Source organism: Tamandua tetradactyla, chromosome 12 (genome assembly GCF_023851605.1).
Source record: "Tamandua tetradactyla isolate mTamTet1 chromosome 12, mTamTet1.pri, whole genome shotgun sequence".
NCBI classification, from domain to species: domain Eukaryota; kingdom Metazoa; phylum Chordata; class Mammalia; order Pilosa; family Myrmecophagidae; genus Tamandua; species Tamandua tetradactyla.
The window spans coordinates 41,126,131-41,148,706 of NC_135338.1; the positions used below are offsets into that span (position 1 = coordinate 41,126,131).

General features: G+C 35.2%; 1 protein-coding gene across 1 annotated transcript in view; it reads right to left on the minus strand.

The window, feature by feature from the left end:
- The window catches only part of SEL1L (SEL1L adaptor subunit of SYVN1 ubiquitin ligase), a 67,352-nt gene that overhangs the window by 19,001 nt on the left and 25,775 nt on the right, over positions 1-22,576 (minus strand). The window contains exons 4-14 of the mRNA XM_077123236.1: positions 19,854-20,021; positions 17,891-17,996; positions 15,688-15,850; positions 13,261-13,314; positions 13,111-13,170; positions 10,365-10,446; positions 9,843-9,997; positions 7,596-7,652; positions 6,738-6,806; positions 3,044-3,121; positions 985-1,047 (exon numbers count right to left, since the gene is read on the minus strand). Coding sequence (XP_076979351.1) covers positions 985-1,047; positions 3,044-3,121; positions 6,738-6,806; positions 7,596-7,652; positions 9,843-9,997; positions 10,365-10,446; positions 13,111-13,170; positions 13,261-13,314; positions 15,688-15,850; positions 17,891-17,996; positions 19,854-20,021 — 1,055 coding nt within the window. The remainder of the gene's footprint in view (positions 1-984; positions 1,048-3,043; positions 3,122-6,737; positions 6,807-7,595; positions 7,653-9,842; positions 9,998-10,364; positions 10,447-13,110; positions 13,171-13,260; positions 13,315-15,687; positions 15,851-17,890; positions 17,997-19,853; positions 20,022-22,576) is intronic.

A 22,576-nucleotide genomic window follows, 5' to 3' on the forward strand; every position in this document is an offset into this window, starting at 1 on the left:
TTAAGGAACCATTATAATTTTTCTCCTAACCAACCACTCACTCTTTTTAAAACCTCAATTTTCCTAATATTAAATAAGGAAATTTACTCTCTTATTAGTTCCTTACCTGTGTAGCTTATCAAACACTACATAATTATTAGATATCGAATATCATGTCGCCACAGAGAACGTTTAAAAGATACTACTGAATTTTAGTATCCTAAAACCATTTAGAAAGAATAAAAATGAGATCTTTTTACTGTGTTTTTTTTTTTTTTGGTGAGTGTTAGGGAACACCTATAGGCAGAATCTTAAGCCTTGCTCTCAGTTTCAGGCCCAACTTAAAGAACATATAGCTGGGAGAGATCATAAAGAGAAGAGGGCAGCAATGAGAACTTAGGAGCATCCAACATAAGGAGGCACCACCGAAGGATGAGAAGAAATGACTGAGGAAAATCAAGGGAGTTTGTAGCCACAGAATCCCAGGAGAGAGAGTTCAAGTGAGGCACAACCAAAAATATCAACTGGAGTTGACATTTAGGAGGTTATGTTGAATGTATACAAAGGCATTAATATAAGACAGAACCCTGGATTGTAAAGAATTAAGAATGAATGATAGCAGCTAATGTAGTGCATTTGTTAGAAGAACTCGGCTTTGCGGTAAAGAGCTAAAAAGGGGAAAGGAGGTAGTTAGAAGGGGCAAAGAACAGAATGGAAAGCTTTCTTCCTCTTAAATTGGAGAGACAGGAAAGGTAGGTAGGGTAAAGTGCACAGATGGAAGAATGAGGTCCAATTTCATATCCTCAGGAGAAGATGCATGAGATGGAGCCCACCTAGGCAGCTGGGGTAGGGTCCCAGAGTGAGGGGTGGCAGTGAACCACATCTACGAGTTTTGGTTTCAATGAAATGGCCTAACCTGGGCTGATTCAACGCTACTTAAGGAACATCTTCCTATCTCACCAGCTGACTGCTTATTAAAGTCAGAATGTCAGACTGAACACTTACAACTTGAACTCCTCTTCCATAGAGGTAAGCCATTCCAAGCCCACTCTGTCCAACTGGGTTGCCCTATAAAGCAGAGCAAAAAAGGATTCATTAAAAATATTGGTAAGAATAAATGATTGCAAAAGAAATAATTCACAAACATACTCGAAACATGTCTTAGTACTTTGCAAATCAAAACAAAGCTTTCACCTTTCCATGAGACTAAACATAATACTGATGATTAGACATTTAGGAGGCTTTCATAAATTTGCCTGAATAAATGGTAAATTCAAGTTTAAAATCAGTTTTGGTACCATGGTAACATTTATTTGTACTATAACTTCATAACACAAATATTAGAATATTTCATCTTATTTTCTCAATTAAATAGATCACATTTTTTTCTGGAGTTTTTCACTGGTAACCCTCTACTCCAATAAAAAAGGAAGATGCCATGGGGTTAAGTCAACAAATAATAACATAAATACAGCAATACTATTATCAAGTGGCAAAAACCACTCCATTGGGAAAGAATAGTCTCTTCCAAATGGTGCTGGGAAAACTGGCTCTCCATTTGCAAAAAAAGGGGTCCTCCCCTATCTCACACCTTATACAAAAACCAACTCAAAATGGACCAAAGACCTAAATATAAGAGCTAGATCTATCAAACTCCTATAAGAAAACATAGGGAAGCATCTTCAGGACCTTGCTTTAGGCACTGATTTCTTAGACTTCACATCCAAAGCACAAGCAACAACAACAAAAAATAAATAAATGGAACCTCAACAAAATTAAAAACTTCTGCCCTTCAAAGGACTTTATCATGAAAATAAAATGACAACCTACATAGTGGGAAAAAATCATGAAAAGATGCTAAACATCAGTAGCTATTATGGAAATGCAAATCAAAACCAGAATGTGATACCACTTCATACCAATCAGAATGGCTGCTATTAAAAAATCAGAAAATAAGCGCTGGAGAGGATGCATAAAAATAGGTATACCCGTTTGTTTCTAGTGGCAATGTACAGCTGCTGTGGAAAACAGTTTGCTGGTTCTCAGAAAGCTAAGTATAGAACTATCATATGACCCGGCAATGCCACTACTAGGTATATACCTACAAGAATTGAAAGCAGGGACTTGAATAAATAGTTGCATACCGATGTTCAAAGCAGTATTATTCACAACTGCCAAAAGATGGAAGCAACTGAAGTGTCCATCAACTGATGAATGGATAAATAAAATGTTGTATATTCATATAATACAATAATATTCAGGTGAAAAAAGAAACGAAGTCCTGATACATGCAATAATATGGGTGAAATCTTGAAGACATTATGTTGAATGAAATAAGCCAGACACAAAAGGACAAATATTGTATGAATTCACTATTTGAAATAATTAGAATAAGCAAACTTATGGCATCCCCCAAAGGGACAGGATGCAGGTTGACTTAAAGTATATAGCATGTCTATTTGGAATGATGGAAACATTTTTGTAATGGATGGTGGTGATGGTAGCAAAATATTGTGAAGGTAATTAACAGCACTAAATAGATATATCTGAATGTGACTAAAATGGAAAATGTTTGACTGTATATATGGTAACAGAATAAAATTAAAAAAAAATATCTATGGACTACACTACAAAACAGTAAACCCTAAGTTAAACCATGGTCTATAGTTAATAGTAAAATTAAAAAAACATGCTATCATCACTTGTAAAAAATTTCCACACCAATGCAAGGTGTTAATAATATGGTGGTACGTGGGAATCCTGTATTTTATGAATGATTATTCTATAAACTCACAATTTCTCTAACAGAAAAAGGAAAAAAAAACTAAAAAAAGAAACCTCTCAATATAATATAAAGAGAAACTTAATATTCAACAATTTGGTTCCTAAAAAAATTTGCTTTTTATTGGAAGATTTTTTTCTAGTCAATTCATTCAGACACATCACATTTACATAAGTACTTTCAACAATTTCTGGCAATAGTTGGTTATAAACAATAAACTTATTTATCAAAATAACAGTAATATGGTACATATTTCAATATATTGAGTCATAAAATCTTTACCATGTCCGCAGCTTTCTTAAAGTAGTGAAGCGCTGTTTCATTACTCTGTGGCACAATATCACTTCCCTCTGAATACATCTGAAAAATGGACCCCAATTTCATTAGGTTCTACAACCTTCTTCCCACTTCCATTTTTCTCCCACCTCACTTCATTCTGATTTGTGTTAGCTCTTGTGAAATCTTTCAACAAAGTTTAGAATACCTCACAGGATATTTTTAAATGAAAGATCCTTTAAAACAAACATTTTTAAATTATTATATATTCTGTCATATACAATTTGTGAATTAGTCTATAAATACATACACATAAAATCAGTTCAAACATCAGTCTCAGGAGAAGAAAACTTTAACCCCAAGATAACCTTTTTTTTTTCGCTCTCTCCTTCTATCCCATGGTTCCATAAATTGCTTAGATTAATGATTAAACAAGGAAAAGGATTGCTGTTAGCAATGTCTACTCTTTCTCCTCTACAGCTCCTTTCTCCAGGATAACATAAAGGCTGAGTCTCAAGTTCAGGAAAGAAGTAACTAAAAGATTACTTAAAAAGGTTTCAAATACTGAACTTTTAGATTATATCATAAATGGCCAAGAAAAAGAAAATAGAATGACCAATACTATTTTTATCCATGTATACATTAAGGAAATTATGAATGAAATCATTTTTCCGAAATAGCAATAACTAGTAATCCAGAGCAAGAAACAAAAGGACTGCAATGAAAAGTTTCTCACATGCTTAATAAAAACAGATGGGGGAATAGCAATTTCTGTGCTTTAATATTAGGTTGGAATGTTTAAACATAAAGTTGCCAGGTCCCAATTAACTAGTTGTAATAGTAATAGGATTAGATTTTCCTAATTGTATAAACCTTTGAGACATATCCTATCTGGACCTCCTTACCTTGGGATTTGGTCAGACATGTGCTGGTTTGAAACTATTATGTACCCTAGAAAAGCCATGTCCTTTAATCCTCATTCAAGATTGCTGGGTGGGAACCTTTCTGACTGTTTCCATGGAGATGCGACCGACCCAATTGTGGGTAGTAACTTGTGATTAGATGGTTTCCATGGAGATGTGTCTCCACCCATTAAAGGATGGGATTGCTTACTGGAGCCCTTTAAGAGGGAACTACTTTGGAAAAAGCTTCAGAACCACCAGAACTGACAGAGTCCACACAGCCAGAGACCTTTGGAAATGAAGAATGAAAATGCACCCAGGGAGCTTCATGAAATAAAAGGCCAGGAGAGAAAGCTCGTAGATGTTGCCATGTGCTGAGAGAGAAACCCCAAACGTCAACTGTCTTTCTTAAGTGAAAGTAACCTCTTGTTGGTGACTTAATTTGGACATTTTCATGACCTCAGAACTATAAACTTGCAACTTAATAACTTCCTTTTTAAAAGCCATTCCATTTCTGGAATATCACATTCCAGCAGCTTGCACTAAAACAGATTTTGGTACCAGGAGTGGGGTACTGCTGTGGCTTACAAATACCAAACATGTTGGAATAGCTTTTTAAATGGATTAGGGGAAGATTCTGGAAGGGTTGTGAGGAGCTTGACAGAGAAGGCCTAAAATGCTTTGAAGAAACTGTTGGTAGAAATGTGTACTCTAAAGATACTTCTGACAAGGCTCCAGACAGATATGAGGTGCGTATTACAAACTGGAAGCAAGTTGATCCTTGTTTTAAAATAGCAGATAATCTGGCAAAATTGACTGGTAGTTTTGGCTGGAAGGCAGATTTTAAAAACCATGAACTTGGGTATTTAGCAGGACAGATTTCCAAATTAAATGTGGAAAGTGCAGTCTGGCTGTTCCTTGCAGCTTATAGCAAAATGTGAGATGAAAGAGATAAATTGAGAGCTGAACTCTTGGAAAAACAGAAATTGATGCTCGGGAAAATTATGGTCTTTTGGAAATGGAGACCCCAGAGAATAGTGGCACACATGAGGATTAACCAAATCCAAAACTAGTCAACATTTCAGAAAAAGCCAGGATTGGAGATGGAGTTATTTCGGAAGGATTTGTGGAAAGTCCTTTGGTCTGACAGGCACGATCCCAGCCTATTGCATAGGAAACCAATAAGAGTGTTGTGGGATTTGTATAAACAGGACCACTGCCAGTTTGGCCTAAAAGAAACCTGGAAACGTCTTGTCCTTTAATCTTCATGCACTATTGCTAGATGAGAACTTTTTGATTGTTTCCATGGAAATGTGATCCACACAATTGTGGGTGGTAACTTTTGATAAGGTGGTTTCCATGGAGATGTGTCTCCACCCATTCAAAGTGGGGTTGCTTATTAGAACTCTTTAAGAGGGAACCATTTTGGATAAAGCTTTAGAGCCAACAGAACTGACAGAGTCCACACAGCCTGACACCTTTGGAGATGAAGAAGGAAAACACACCCAGGGAGCTTCATGAAACAAGAAGCCAGGAGAGAAAGCTATTAGACGTTGCCATGTGCCTTCCACTGAGAGAGAAACCCTGAACTTCATCGGCCTTTCTTGAGTGAGAGTAACCTCTTGTTGATACCTTAATTTAGACATTTTCATGGCCTTAGAACTGTAAACTTGTAAGTTAATAAATTTTCCTTTTTAAAAGCAATTCAGTTTCTCGTATATCACATTCCTGCAGCTTGTAAACTAAAACAACATGTAAATACTCATTGGTACACTGCAATAATTTTTGAAATAATGATAAAGTTTTGAAATTGTGCCATGACATATGGAATCGATTCATTAAGTCTCTGGATTTAAATGTTTCCTTGTTCAAGAAAAGAAATTCACTGAGAAGTGGTTGATGGCTATTATATTTAATTTAGGACAATTAGAAGGTCTCCATGTAAATTTCAACAAACACTAATTGTCTCTATTGTGCATGGAAAAAAACAGGCAATTATAACAAAACACTACATGGTATAAAGAATAAATTCCTCATTGTGGTGGTTTTGAAGTTGTACGTACCCTAGAAAAACATGTTCTTAAACTTAATCCATTCTTGTGGATATGAACCCCATTGCAAGGAGGATCTTTTGATGGGGTTTCTTCAGCTAAGATGTGACCCAACTCAAACAGGATGGGTCTTACTATTATTAATGGAGTACTTTATAAGTGGAATGAAATTCAGACAGATGGAGAGAAAGTCACAGAGGAAGCAGCTAGAAATCAAGTATCAAGAGAATGTGGAAGAGAGGGGAAAGGCCAGGAGAGGGCATCAGGTGTCTTGCCATGTGACAAGGTAAAGACCAAGTATCTCCAGCAGCCAGTGCCAGAATGGCACAGTCTTCAGGGAAAAACCATCATCTTGATGATGCCTTGATTCAGACATTTTCTTACTGAAAACTGAGTGAATAAATTCTCATTGTTTTAAGCTGACCCATTTGATTGTAGTTACTTGTGCAGTCAAGGAAACTAAAACATTCATTATTTTACATAATACAAACAATTAAGAGCTCAGAGCATGATAGCTAATTTCAACAGAGAATTAATATACCGAAGGGCAAACACTATGCTACATTTACAATGCTAAAGAAAATGGCTCAGGATACCATTTACCTTAAGACAAGATATAATATCTTTGGATTGGAAATTTTATTTACAATTTATTTCTGGTAAGCTGTAAATCCTGAATACAGTTTGCGCTGACTAGGCAAATTCCTCTCACTACTGCGTAATACATTCACTTAGGATGTACAGTACCTTTCCCAAGAAGGCCATAGCATGTGAATTACCAGCATTTGCTGCTAAATTGAAGTAGTCAAATGCTCTCTGTGAGAAAAGAATTTATGAGAATAATTAATTTTTAATAGACTCCCCTTGTCTTTTAACCAAAATAATTATTTCAGGAAATTTAAAAAATCTTGTTAAATTGCAGTGTCTTTAAAAAGAACATCATTTAGTTATCAATATTTCAAAATAGAAATCACTATAGTCCAGAAGTTTTATTTTATCAGATGTATCAAGGTACTATTTATCCTGAAGTTATTTCATAGTTATAGATGCAAAGAAATTTCTTTTGTTCCCTAAACTTAAGAGCCAAAAAGACTTCTAATATTTACAGGCAATGTGAGCATCAGGATGCCTCAAAGACATCTAACAGCAGCTTGACTTCCTTTCTCTGGGAGAAAAGGATAAACTAAGTAGTCCCTAAAAGGCATGGAAAATATTTTTCCTTTTCATACTTATATTACATCAGAAATCAACATACTGTGTGTTTATTTTATTTTTATTTTTATTTTTTGTATGGGCAGACACCGGGAACTGAATCCAGGTCTCTGGCATGGCAGGCGAGAATTCTGCCACTGAGCCACGTTTGCACCTGTATGCTTATTTTTTTGGTAGTATTGAGAATGAGGTTTTAGAATTAATAAAATCTTTCCCACTACTATGAGGTATATTTACATTTTTATTCTTCAGCTGCCTCAAGGGTTAGTTAGATCTTGAAAGCTAGTTTGATGGATGGACGTCTAAATAACACAAACACAAACTTAGCAAGAAATACACCTGAAGCCTCATTTTTTGCTACAGCATGAAAAGCCCTAGGAGCAGGGAAGTTACCTGATGGTTTTGTTCTACTCCACGCCCTCCATGTAGATGCAGTTGTCCCAGACCAACCTGAAAGTTAACAAATCTGGCATGCAATTAAAATTAGACCAACAGGAAGTACCTGATCATGTAAATTTTCTGTCCATGGCTCAATAAACTGAAGATTTGGTCTTAACTCCAAAGATATTACTCTAATTAATCTAAAATATTTCAAAACTAAAAACATCTACTTTTGAACACAAATTATCCTTCAGAAATGGAGGTGAAATAAAGGCAGACAACCAAAAATCAAATTTGTTACTAAAGGACATGCTCTAAAGAAAATATTTTCCTTCAGGCAGAAGGAAAATTATCTCGGGAAGATGTAAGAAATAAAGAGCAACTGAAAGCAAATTTGTGAGCAAACCTAAATTAATTATGGATTGTATTATGGGGTTAAAAAATACATAGAATTAAAACATGCACAGAGTACTCTAAGGTTTCTGTACTGACTAGGAAATGGTAGAATTGCTCATTCTTATTAGATTTGGTAAGTCAAGGATATATGTGTGATTTCTAGGATAAGTACTAAAAGAGCAGTAAAAGAATGCCTAACTACCAAATTAGTACAGAAGAAGAGATGCAATAAATAGCAAAAAGCGTTCAAATCTAAAGAGGGCAAGAGAGGAGAGAAAAAGGAATATGGATAAGCAGAAGAAACAGAAAGTAAGTAAGGCAGAAGAATTAATCCAAATATATCATTAATTATTCCAAATAAAAACTGTTAGAATGGATAAAAAATAAAACCAGTCATATGATGCTTAACAAGAGACATCACCTTAAATATAAGGAGGTTGAAAGTAAAGGAAAAGATATTCCATATAAATACTAACTGGAAGAAAGTAGTATGGTTATACTCAAATAAGACAGTACAATTGAAAGCAAAAAATATTTCCACAGATAAATAAGGGCATTTCATGACATACAGCAATGTCATGTCCTACAGTTATATGAAAAAACATAAATTAAACTCACAAACATAATGTTGAGCAAAAGAGGTCAAATACAAAAGAATGCTGTCTGATTCATTTACATAAGGTTCAAAAATAGGCCAAACCAGTGCTTGAAGTCAGGTGAGCGGGTAACCTTTGGGGAGGAGGGAGGTTTGTGAGGAAGAGGGGTTAGTTATGCTGCACAAGATAGTCAATTCACTGAGCTTTTTACACTTAAGATGTGTGCACATTTCTGCATGCCATCATTCAATAAAGTAAAAAAAAAAAAAGGAAAAGAAATGATATACTATACAAAACTGATTTTTTAAATTTGGGCTTTCCACTTAATACAGTGAGACTGATTTTCCACAGTATTAAGTAGTATTCTATATGATTTTGAATGGCTGTATAGTATTCCATTTGTACTGGAACATTATATTCAAGCTAGACAATTCCCTATCACTGGACATTTATACTGTTTTGAATTTTAATTGGTTTCTAATGTAAAGAAAGATATTTAAGGATAAGATCACTTTTATCCATGAGCTAAGATTTGGTGCTACCTTTCACTGTAGGTTTTTTTTTTTTAACTCAATTGTTAGTTAAACCTTTTGTTAGTCTTAAAATTATTGTTCTGTTAGTCTATAATTTATTGCTCATCTCTACATATTTTTAAATCAGAAAGTAAATTTAATAGAAAAATTGACAGATGTTGAAGTTCTCCTTTTTATTGTAATGTTATTAGGATAACCTCAGCAGCAGCAAATTACACATGGTATTTTTATGGACATAATACAATTTACATTAAATAAGCCTTGTTCTGTTGCTGATCTTGAGGAAACTGTGGTCTAAGATAACCAAATGAAACATGAACATAATTCATCTCTGAACAGCATCCGAAATTCCAAATATTCCATTTTTCTTAATTAGAGAAAGTAACAGCTTCTGCCCTTGGAGACTTCAATAAAGATTTCTTCATCGATAGGGTTAATGCTGTTTCTTTCAAACAGTGGTCGCTAACTTCCAGTACCTTACATTCACCTTGTGGAGTGAATCTCCACAAGGAGAATTAAGACCTAGTAATGCCTAGGCCCAATCCCACACTAGTCCAAATGGAATCTCTTGAGATTATGGGATTTGTGGTATTTTTAAAACGCTTCTCAGGTGACTCTAATATGTAGCTAATAATTGCTCAGTGCAATGAAAATGTTCACTTATGAATATGTGCTTGCTCCAGAGATGGAAATATATAATGCAATAAGACATTCCCTGAGATGTTTAAACATACCTGTGCTTGTACATCACCTTTTTCAGCTAGGAACTGGTAATACTGAATCAAATCTTCTTCTAGCATTCCACTGTTCATTCCTGGATTTTCCACCTCATCAGGCAACCGTATTCTCTGTACTACTGAGCCTCCTGTCAGTGAAATATCACTAGCAACTGAAATAGGATGACAAAGTAGTAACACGGAGGTAAGTCAGAAAGATTGTCCCAAAGAGGTAAGTACAGCATAATTCTAGCTGCCAAATGTTGTCAGAGACTACGTGTTTTAAAAAAACAGTTTCTATAACAGTTTATGGATTACAAAATAGCAATCTATTAGTAAATGAGACTTTGCCCACCACATATTTTATAAGTGGGATTCAAAGTAAAATTTATATAAAAAAATTTCTTTATCAACTAGCATAAGGATGACTCCACTTAAAACAGCCATTTGACATATTTCAAATTGTATCAGAAGAGATGTGATTAAAATTAATTCTCTCTATATTTTTTTCTTGAAAGGTGAAAAGGCAAAAGTAAATACCGTGATTGGCAACAAGACGATAATGAGTCAATGCAGATTCACAACTCTGGAGGACTCCAATCCCAGCCCAGTATCTGTAACCCTATAAAACAACTTCATGTAAGAAGACAGCAGTTTCACATGTTTCACTGGCATTCTTATTGCAACAAAGAAATGAAATAATCAGTATATAATATTGTTGTTCTTTGATCTAAGTACACTAACACGTCATTTATCTTGAGTTTTAAGTTTTGAGGTAATTTATTCAGCAACTTGAATAACCAGGCTGTGGTTAAGAACTAGAAAACAAATAATAAAGTTCCTAGAGCAATCAAAATTTATGAAGTGTGCACAATTTACTCATGAGAAACTGATGAGTTTCTCACTTAGAACTGATTTTAGTCTTATTTTAGACATGTAACAAAATGGATTAATCTTCCAAATTAGCAAAAAAGAACCATCAAATTAGCAAAATAAATGAAGACAAGAAACTACTAGAAGCAGGCACAATAACCCCAGGAGTAGAATAAGTGGGAAGATAGCTAAATATAAAGAGCAGAAAACAGAAAGTAGTACTATCTAAAGCCATTTAGCACAGACTCAAATAACTTTACAACCTTAAACAATCTTTAGAGCATTACTCTATAGTATCATATATAATATTTAATGTTCATATTTAAGTAGTCACTGCTTAAGACTGATAAATAATATATTTTTTAAGAAGATTACGATAAAAATTTTTAAAATTTTTGCCAGACAAAATGTTTCATATTTCTTGAAAATTCACCTAAAAGGAAATTTTTAACTGCTGTTTGAGGAATAAATATGTTATTATAAATTAAACAAATGAAAAAAAAAACTCCAAGATAAGTGAGGAATGTTTCAGAAAGTTAAAGCAACACCTTTGCTTTTCATCTGCTTAAAATCCTTTTGTGGTTTACCACTGTAATGGGATAAAGCCAAAACTCCTCAGCATCATTTATAGCACTTTTAAATGATTCCCTACCTGTCCTGCTCATGAACTACGTGACCTTCCATTCTCGGGCTACACTAAAGTTCTTGTACTTTCTCACAAATACCACATTTCCTTTTTTTCTGTCCTTTGTCATTTGATCCTGCTGTCTGCATACCCTTTTACTACTTCTTCCACTAACTTACTCCTATTTGTTTTTCTGGAACACTTCAGTTGTTTCTTTTCTCGGAAATATCTACTTAAATCCTTTCCAATCCTAGTGTGAATCAGGTGCCTCTCAAGGTGAGTCTAAATATTCTCACACTGTACTGTAATGGTCTTCTTCAGAGCAGAACAATAGCTTACTGAAATTATAAGAACTAGGAAATGATAAGTATTACTGAATACATGTAGGGAAAATTACCTAGGATCAATCCAGTTAGTCAGAGAGCCAGATTTTCCTTCTTTATTAAGTCTTATATCCCATCAACGGCCAATCTTATACATTCTGTTCCTATTCCTGTCTCTTCCTTTCCAGCTTTTTTACTGGTTTCTCTTTCAGTCTCATTTCTGTTCAATCTACCTTGTACACTACTGCAAGAACGAACTTAACATATTTATCTGGAACACAGTAACATGGGCTAGAGGTCATATGACTTATCTAATGTGCTGGTTTGAAAGGAAGTATGCCCCTAAGAAAAGTCATGTTTTAATATAAATCCCATTTCATAAAGGTAGAAAAATCTCTATTCAATACTGTATGTTTGAAAGTGTAATGAGATCATCTCCCTGGATGATGTGATTTAGTCAAGAATGGTTGTTAAACTGGATTAGGTGACGGCATGTCTCCACCCATTTGGGTGGGTCTTGATTGGTTTATTGGAGTCCTATAAAAGAGGAAATATTTTGGAAAATGAGAGATTCAAAGAGAGCAGAGAACGCTGCAGCACCATGAAGCAGAGAGTCCTCCAGCCAGTGACCTCTGGAGATGAAGAAGGAAAACGCCTCCCGGGGAGCTTCATGAAACCGGAAGCCAGGAGAGAAAGCTAGCAGATGACACCATATTCACCACGTGCCCTTCCAGCCCAGAGAGAAACCCTGAACTTCATCGGCCTTCTTGAACCAAGGTATCTTTCCCTGGATGCCTTTGATTGGACATGTCTATAGACTTGTTTTAATTGGGATATTTTCTTGGCCTTAGAACTGTAAACTAGCAATTTATTAAGCTCCCCTTGTTAAAAGCCATTCCATTTCTGGTATATTGCATTCCGGCAGCTAGCAAACTAGAACATCTAAAATCTGTTTATTAAAAAAAAGATAAGTGAAACACCTTAGCAGAAAAGAATCTGGTAGAAAGATTCTATGTTTCTTCCAATTAAATGACTGATGCTGTAAGTAATACATAAAAGCCATACTTCAATGTCCTTTATAGGACACACTTCTTTGTACAGTTAAGTCCTTTATCAATTTAAATATAAAACCTCTGATAACCCAATCTAAAAACAATAATTCTGACAAAAAAATACAACTTAGAGAAAAAAAAAAAAAGCCACCTCCCAGATCTCTAATTTTAAGGGCAATCAGCCAAACTAATCATTTTAAAAGAAAACTGTGGATTCTATCAATTTTCATCCATCTGCAGATTAAATCTGTTATATCCATTAACAAGAATTTGAATGATGTTCAACTGAATATTTGATCTTCAATAATTAATATAAGCAAACATCAATCATGAAAGCTATAAAAGTTGTGGCCATTGCAAACCATGAATTCTTGTGCTACTCAGTGTTATCAGCCTTGACTTGTCTTACTTACCAAAACCATGTGGGCTATTAGATTGCCTCCAAGAGCTCCAAAAGTATAATATACAAGAGCCTGTGAAAGAATAAAAGATACTTAACTAAACATAGGCACATATTTATCCAATTCAAATCTCAGTATACAATGAAATTTTAATAGTATTACCTTTGCCTGGCTTGAATTAACACCAAGTCCAGAGGCATAAAGAAAGCCAAGAGCCTGAAATAAAATGATAAAAGTAATATTTCTTTGGTGAAAGTTTAACCTAAGACAGATCCAGTTTTATGTACTATGAAAAGATACAAGAGTCTTTAACCACTGAAAGATTTATCTATGCAAGTATGCACAACTGCACATAGCCTCAGAAATGCTTTCAGGGTTCTGCAAATTATATAATGAAACATAACTCTAAACAAGCCTAAAAGTTTAGCTTGATGATTTTAACTAGACATATAAAACTGAACATACTTCAACATAACTTTGACTTTATCTTTAAAAGCACCTCAAATGAAGACAAAACAAGTCCTATAGTGTTGCATCAACATATTACCTATCTATGAAAGGTGGGATACACTATGAAAATGGACAAGAGATTGCTAAGATAACGTATCCTAGGAATAAAAAGAGGCAACCAGGGATCAAGGAGAAGGAGTCAGGGAGAAAAGTCACCTTACAAGGTTAGACAACACATGGTTTTCTGAAAATACAAAAACAAAAATATGCACTGGTAAGATTCTTGATCTTACTTGACGAAATGGAAGTGTAAGCTAAAGCTATAAAGGGAAGTATAGCAGGGACAGCTAGTGTTCATCAAATATCCATGAGCAATTCTACATTTTTCAACTTCTTGGTAGCTAGGTAGGGCCAGGTTCTGTGATTTGGCTGGAAGTGACATAAGCCCTTTTTAGGCTGGGCCATTAAAAACATCCCAGAGAATCCTTTGTCTCTCTTCTCCTTTCATAATGGCTTGGAAAGCACCATGTTTCAGCTGGTACACTACAGTATGGAAGAGCCCACAACCCTGAATTACCTCTTGGAAGAGAATCATGCAGGTAAGGAAGCTGAATCAAACCAGGCCTGACAAGAAACAACACTGTAGTGTTAAGTCACTGTGATGTTGGGGTTCTATCGTTGCATCAGCTAAAATTAATTATGAGGGAGAGAATGCTTTACAACACGTAAAGCACTGGAGTACTGTAAGGCTTTACTATTAGAAGGAAAAGATGCTTTATAACGTAAAGCATTCTTTAGAGCAGAATGCCTCTAAACATAAAGATAAATATGTGCATTTGATATAAACTGATTTAATGCAAAGGAAGGAAAAAAGCTTTTAAAATAAACGGGGGAAACTGAGCTATAATCTGTTTATAAATACAAAGAATTTGTTTATTAGTTCTATAGAGAACAATGTCTAGATTCCTGTTACTGTTTAAATGGTCTGAAAACAGATTTCCTCTAACCACATTTAGAAACCTTATTTTTTTAAGCAAATCGCATCAGTTGAATAAATCTTAATTATTGAAGGCATTTTAAATAAATGTGGTGGCCTCCTAAATCCAGATCAATCTTAAGACCACTAATTGGGAATCAAACAGATATTAAATGGCAATGGATGTGAGGTAAGGTGGAGTACAGAATGTCACCTATAATGTAATGTAGCCAAAAATATTTTATTTGAATTCATCAGTGTTTAGCTATGATATCCAGCTTACAGGAAATACAGGTAATGGAGAAACAAACTAAATAACACCATGGAGAAGAAAACTGACAAACTAAAGTAGGACATTCTGCAGAAAATGATTCCTAGCTGTAACAAGTCAGTGTTGGAGGGAGAAAAAGGATGTCTCTTTATGAGAAAATTATGCCAGAAGGAACAACCAAATACAAGGTATAAGTCCTGAGCTGGTTTAGATAAAATAGATACCAAGAAATTTTTTTAAAAATACGGTGTGGGTATTATATGACATAAAGATTTACTGGAACAGAAAGATGAAAACTGTTGATTGAAAAGAGTAAGTTATGGAATAGGATACAATGGAATCTTATTTTAATAAAAAATTCACATGTAAATACACACACATAGTTAAAAGTCTAGAAGAGTATGCATGCACTAACATATTAACAATGGTGATGCCTGGGGTAGTACATATGTGATGTTTGCTTTTTAATTTTGTTAGTCTGTATTTTGAGTTTTCTATAATGTTCACATACTGCTTCTGTAAGAAAGAAATTTTTTTTTTAAAGATACCAAGATTAACAAGAGCTGGAACATTTAAACTTCGGGAAAAAAGCAAGGGTGAATAAGTCCAGATAAAAAAAACAATTACCTTCATTTCCTTCTCTACGGATCTAATGCTACTGTAGAAGGATGCAACTGCAAAAATGCTTTAAGTGAATAAAATGTTTTTAGAGTAAGTAGAATAACTGTCCAAGAAGATTAGTAAAATGGTCTGCAAGAAAATTAACATTTAAAGATACCTTACCTTCAAGTCTTACCTGTTAAAAAAATAAATAAAAAAGGGCATAGAGAATGAGCAGCTATGAAAATAAAAAGTACTTTATGCAGAGATTCTCCACTGTAAGTGCACTTACCATTTGTCCCTTGGGAGATCCTTCCTCAGTCAGTTTCTCAAACATTTCTTTAGCTGCCTGGATATTCTGTGTTAGGTAATCACCAAACAACAGAGCATATGACACTCTCTCCAGGGCCTTGGTATGGTTCATGCCAGCTGCCTTTTGAAGATACCGATATGCTCTTTAAATGCAAGCAATGAAAAAAAAAATGTTTTCAACCTGCCATTAAATTTTTTCAAAATCTTCTAAAACACATCAATAATTTTGCTATGCTATAAAATCCCTCTACCATCTTATTTCATCTAAGTTACTCATATATGTAGAAAACATATTGGATACTTTGTTTTTTGCATAAGACACTAATCAGTTCTCTCGGTCATTCTAATTATCTTGAAACACTACAATTACACAAAAATAACAGCAATTTGAAAAACTTCCTTTGAAAATGCTAACTAATTTTTTGTATCATCACATAGTTGTATATTCATCATCATGATCACTTCTTAGTACATCTGCATCTATTCAAAAAAAGAAAAAAAAGAAAACAGAAAAAAATTCATACATACCATATCCCTTACCCCTCCCTTTTATTGATCACTAGCATTTCAATCTACTAAATTTATTTTAACATTTGTTCCCCCTATTATTTATTTATTTATTTTTAATTCATATGTTTTACTTGTCTATCCATAAGGCAGATAAAAGGAGCATTAGATTCAAGGTTTTCACAATCACACAGTCACACTGCGAAAGCTGTATCATTATACAATCACCTTTAAGAAACATGGCTACTGGAACACAGCTCTACATTTTCAGGCAATTTCCTCCAACTTCTCTATTACACCTTAACTAAAAAGGTGATATGTATTTAATGTGTAAGAATAACCTCCAGGATAACCTCTCAAATCTGTTTAGAATCTCTCAGCCATTGACACTTTATTTTGTCTAATTTCTCTCTTCCCCCTTTTCATCAAAAAGTTTTTCTCAATCCCTTGATGCTGAGTACAGGCTCATTCTAGGATTTCTGTCTCACACTGCCAGAAAGTATAGTTTATACCCCTGGAAGTCATGTCCCATGTAGAGAGGGGGAGGGCAGTGAGTTTGCTTGTCGTGTTGGCTGAGAGAGGCCACATCTGAGCAAACAGAAGAGGTTCTCTTGGGGGTGACTCTTAGGCCTAATTTTAAGTAGGCTTTATCTTATCCTTTGCACGGTTAAGTTTCATATGAATAAACCCCAAGAATGGGGGTTCAACCTATTCCTTTGGTTGTTCCCACTGCTTGTGAGAATATCAAGAATTCTCCACTTGAGAAAGTTGAATTTTCCCCCTTTCTCACCATTCCCCCAAGGGGACTGGGCAAATACTTTTTTATTCACTGTTCAAATCACTCTGGGATTTATTAGGATATCACTCTGGACAAACCTACAAGATTTCATGCCCTACTCAAGGTTCCATGAACTATGGTGTTCAATTAAGCTGTTCACATAAGTTATGTTAGGAAATGCACTAGTCAAAATATAAATTTTGTACCAAATAAACATTTTTTGGAAAAAACTAACTAATTTTTCAATGGGAAAACTGTAGTAACATCATGGTGTCCTGTAAACAATCCAATGATTGCAATTTTCTTTTAAATCTTTCCATGGACTATATCAAAAGTTTGCTGAAATCAATAAGACTTAAAATATTAAAAAGTATAGGCACTTTGCTTTACATTCTTCCCAGGTGTAAATTCCTAAATTCCAGTCTTTGCCTGGAAAAGAATACAAAACAAAAACAAAACACCCTACAATAATTCCTTTATTTCATTTCAAATTCTAAATAGTATATATATTCTTAGTTCTTAAAAACTACTACAACCTGGGCAGTGCAAGGATAGCTCCATAGAATTCTCAACTGCCATGTGGGAGAACGGAGTTAGATTCCTGGAGACTGCCCATGCCAAAAAAGCAAAAAAACAAAAACAAAACACTGCTACAACCTTAGTCAATTTTTCTATTCTAATTGTTCATTCTTGTGATCAATATGCATAACCGTTATTATTTCAAGTTAAAATCTGATAAAAGCAATGCCATAAATATCCATATATCATATTAAGTTTTCTTATAATGGAATTTAAGAAATCCTCTCTGTCTTTAACAGTGCACTTAAAAAAAAAAGCTAGCTATTTATCTCAGTAATGCTGATCTTTGGGGAAGAGTGGACCTAGCAGTGCTACCTACTCTCTTTTTTGGCTTTTCTTATTGCTTCCATTGAGGATTTTCATTCCAGTCTGGTATATCATTTCTGCTTCCTGCATTTGCCGTCTTCTAGCAGCCTCTTCTTCAGCTAAAAAGAAAACACTAATGTCACATTCATTTAAAAAGATTTTAATTCTACACCAACTACTTATCAAGTAACTGTTCTTTTGTTAGAGTAGTCATACAAATATAATTAACGACCTTTTGCTATTTCTAACTCTGACTTGCAAGATGCTTGGTTTAGTGTGGTCTTTACCTGACATAAAATTTTTTTTTTTAATAAATAAAACTCATCAAAATCACTTTCTTTTAAAGAAAGTAATATCAAGCTGGTTTTAGAGGGTGTTTTTCTGCTTGTAATTCTAAAACCTTTTACACAGATTATGTCAGTAGGAGCTTACGTAAAGTGGCTTGGAACTATGTATCTCAGGAAAACATATTATACTTAATCTACTCCTGTGGGTGTGGACCTACGGTAAGTAGGACATTTTGATGAGGTTACTTCAGTTAAGGTGTGGCCCAACTCAGTCAGGATGGGTCTTAATCCTAAACCTGGAACCCTTTATAAACAGAATGAAATTCAAACAGACAGAGAAAACCATAGGAAGCAAGAAGCTGAAGGTCAAAGGAAAACGTAAGAGAAGGAAGAGGCCAGGAGAGGCTACCACGTACACCGCCATGTGACAGAGCAGTCCAGGACCAAAGCTCATCAGCAGCCAGCCCCAGATGCCGGTCTTTGGGAAAAAAGCATCATCTTGATGATGCCTTGATCTGGACTTTTTTCCTGGCCTCAAAAGTATGAGCTAATACATTTCTGTTGTTTAAGCCAAACCATTACATGGCATTTGCTTCAGCAGCTAAGGAAACTAAAACATTTTGAATATGTGCCAAGGTCAGCTAAAACAGAACAAAAGGATATTAGACAGAAAATAGTAGACTGACAAATACTGTTGTAGCTAGAGGACACTTCAGCCTTATCTGAAATACTGTATTACTTTATAAGAATAAAGTATTTATGATCACTTACATAATTAAAAAAAATCAGTAAAAAATTGATTTTATTAAATATAGGTACTGATTAGAGGTCACTAAATTTTTCCTATTCACTGACACAACACTAAAATCATAGAATTGTTATAAATTTTTCAAAAAATGTTTTGCTTTTACAATATAGCATTTTAAAGAGAAATATACAACTCATCCAGAGACATTTAAATATTTCATTTTAGGACCAATATTTATAGAAAGAGAAGTTAATTCTTATAATATAAAAACAAAAATTGATATATTAAACTGGAGTACCCAGTCATAATGACTTATACCCAAAGATGGACTATGTCTGATGTTATCTTCTAGGAATGTCCAAATATTTTATGAGAGACATTATTTTGAAATGTTACTTGATATCAAAGGAAGAAAAGATTTTTTGTCATTTTTTTAATAGTTTTAATAAAAAGTTTTTCCTGAAAACACAGCTTACCTAAAGCAATCAACTCCTTTATATTGACATTAACACTTTAGACGGTTAAACACACTGTATCTGCCAAATGTTACCTCGGTATAGCATATTTCACACAAAGTACTTTAAAAAGGTATTATTTATTTTTCTTGTAACCACTATTAACCTTCACTAGAATGTTCTGTTTCCTTTGTTGCCAAAAAATAGTTTTACATTAATTAATTCAGTAACCTGTTTGAAAGGTTCTCAGACCAGCCTATGCATACCAGCTGAAACTCATCTCTCAATTGAGACACGAATATGATAAGGCACACTTTGGAAATAAGAATGCTGCATGCGTCCTGCTCCTAATCCATTCTTTAAGGCCTTAACTTAATGAGCACTTCTAACCAAGGCAGAAAGCACCACTAGAAAAAGGCCTTAAAAACATTGGCCTACATATAAAACAAGGTGGCTGTGCCTTGCCTCCTACTGTGTAATACTTACTTTCACAAAAGCCCCATTTTTCATCTGCCTTGTAATCATAGGTTGTAGCACACCACAGTCTGCCATCTTCCCTTCCATCTGATGTACATTCATCATATTCCTTATCCAAGAAAAGAAAAGGGAAGTGGCAGGGCTCCCCATGTGCTGTGCCTTCAATAGCGGTCAAAGCTGGAAAGACATGACAGAAAATCTAAACATGAACAGCATTCAGGGTATTCATGGATTCAACACTATCCATTTCAGCTATTAGTATGCGCAAATGAAGATCTATAATGCATGATTTATAATGGGAACATAAAAGAGTCTAGCCACAGATTTTTAAAAACATTTATTAAAAAAATTTTAACAACAAACGAACAAAAACATTAACATATGATCATTCCGTTCTACATATATAATCAGTAATTCACAATATCATCACACAGTTGCATATTCATCATTTCTTAGAATATTTGCATCAATTCAGAAAAGAAACAAAAAGACAACAGAAAAAATAAATCGAAAACAGAAAAAAAAAGATTATACATGTCATACCCCCTACCCCTCACCTTCACCGATCACCAGCATTTCAAACTAAATTTACCTTAACATTTGTTCCCCTCTTATCTATCCTCATTCCATATGTTTTACTCGTCTGTTGACAAGGTAGATAAAAGGAGCATCAGACACAAGGCCCTCACAATCACACAGTCATACTGCGAAAGCTATACCACCACTCAATCAACATCAAGAAACATGGCTACTGGAACACAGCTCGACATTCCCAGGCAGTTCCCTCCAGCCTCTCCATTACATCTTGAATAACAAGGTGATATATACTTAATGCATAAGAATAACCTCCAGGATAACCCCTCAACTCTGTATGGAATCTCTCAGTCACTGACACCTTGTCTCATTTCACCCTTCCCCCTTTTGGTCGAGAAGGTTTTCTCAATCCCCTGATGCTGAGTCTCAGCCTGCTACAGGGTTTTTCTCAACCCCTTGATGCTAAATCTCAAATCTTATTCCAGGACCTCCGTTTCACGTTGCCAGGAAGGTCCACAACCCTGGGAGCCATGCCCCACGCAGACAGGGGAGGACGGTGAGTCCACTTGTGTTGGCTGGAGAGAGAGAGGCCACATCTGAGCAACAGAAGAGGCTCTCCTGGGGGTGACTCTCAGGCCTAAATTTCAAGTAGGCCTGACCTATCCTCCATGGGGCCAAGCTTCACATAAACAAACCCCAAGACTGGGGACCCAGCCAATAGCTTTTAGCCACAGATTTTAAAAGGGAGATTTGAGGTTGAATTCCTTTGTGAATTTGCCGTGCTGACTATCCAGCATCTATACTGTGCTGGCTTGAAAGGGTGTATGGACCCTAGAAAAGCCATGTTTTAATCAAAATCCCATTTCATAAAGGCAGAATAATCCCTATTCAATACTGTATGTTTGAATCTGTAATCAGATCATCTCCCTGGAGATGTGATTTAATCAAGAGTAGCTGTTAAATTGAATTAGGTGATGACATGTCTCCATCCATTTGGGTGGGTCTTGATAAGTTTCTGGAGTCCTATAAAAAAGGGAACATTTTGGAGAATGAAAGAGATTTGGAGAGAGCAGAGAATGCTGCAGCACCATGATGCAGAGAGTCCACACCAGTGACTTTTGGAGATGAGGAAGGAAAACTCCTCCTGGGGAGCTTCATTAAACAGGAAGCCAGGAGAGGAAGTTAGCAGATGACACCATGATCACCTTGTGTCCTTCCAGCCGAGAGAGAAACTCTGATTGTGTTTACCATGTGCCATCTCACTTGAGAGAGAGACCCTGAACTTCACTGGCCTTCTTGAACCAAGGTATCTTTCCCTGGATGCCTTATATAGGACATTTCCATAGACTTGTTTTTTTTAACTTTTTTTTAATTAATTAAAAAAATTAACAAACAAAACATTAAGATATCATTCCATTCTACATATATAATCAGTAATTCTTAATATCATCACATAGTTGCATATTCATCATTTCTTAGAACATTTGCATCGATTTAGAAAAAGAAATAAAAAGACAACAGAAAAAGAAATAAAATGATAATAGAGAAAAAAAAGATTATACATACCATACCCCTTACCCCTCGCTTTCATTTACCACTAGCATTTCAAACTAAATTTATTTTAACATTTGTTCCCCCTATTATTTATTTTTATTCCATATGTTCTACTCTTCTGTTGATAGAGTAGCTAAAAGGAGCATCAGACACAAGGTTTTCACATTCACAGAGTCTCATTGTGAAAGCTATATCATTGTTCAATCATCATCAAGAAACATGGCTACTGGATCACAGCTCTACATTTTCAGGCAGTTTCCTCCAGCCTCTCCACTACATCTTGAACAACAAGGTGATATCTACTTAATGCATAAGAATAACCTCCAGGATAACCTCTCGACTCTGTTTGGAATCTCTCAGCCATTGACACTTAGTCTCATTTCACTCTTCCCCCTTTGGTTGAGAAGGTTGTCTCAATCCCTTGATGTTAATTCTCAGCTCATTTTAGGGTTTTTCTCAGTCCCTTGATGCTGAGTCTCAGCTCATTTCAGGATTTCTGTCCCATGTTGCCAGGAAGGTCCACGCCCCTGGGAGTCATGTCCCACGCAGAGAGGAGGAGGGTGCTGAGACTGCTCGTCATGTTGGCTGGAGAGAGAGGCCACATCTGAGCAACAAAAGAGGCTCTCTTGGGGGTGACTCTTAGG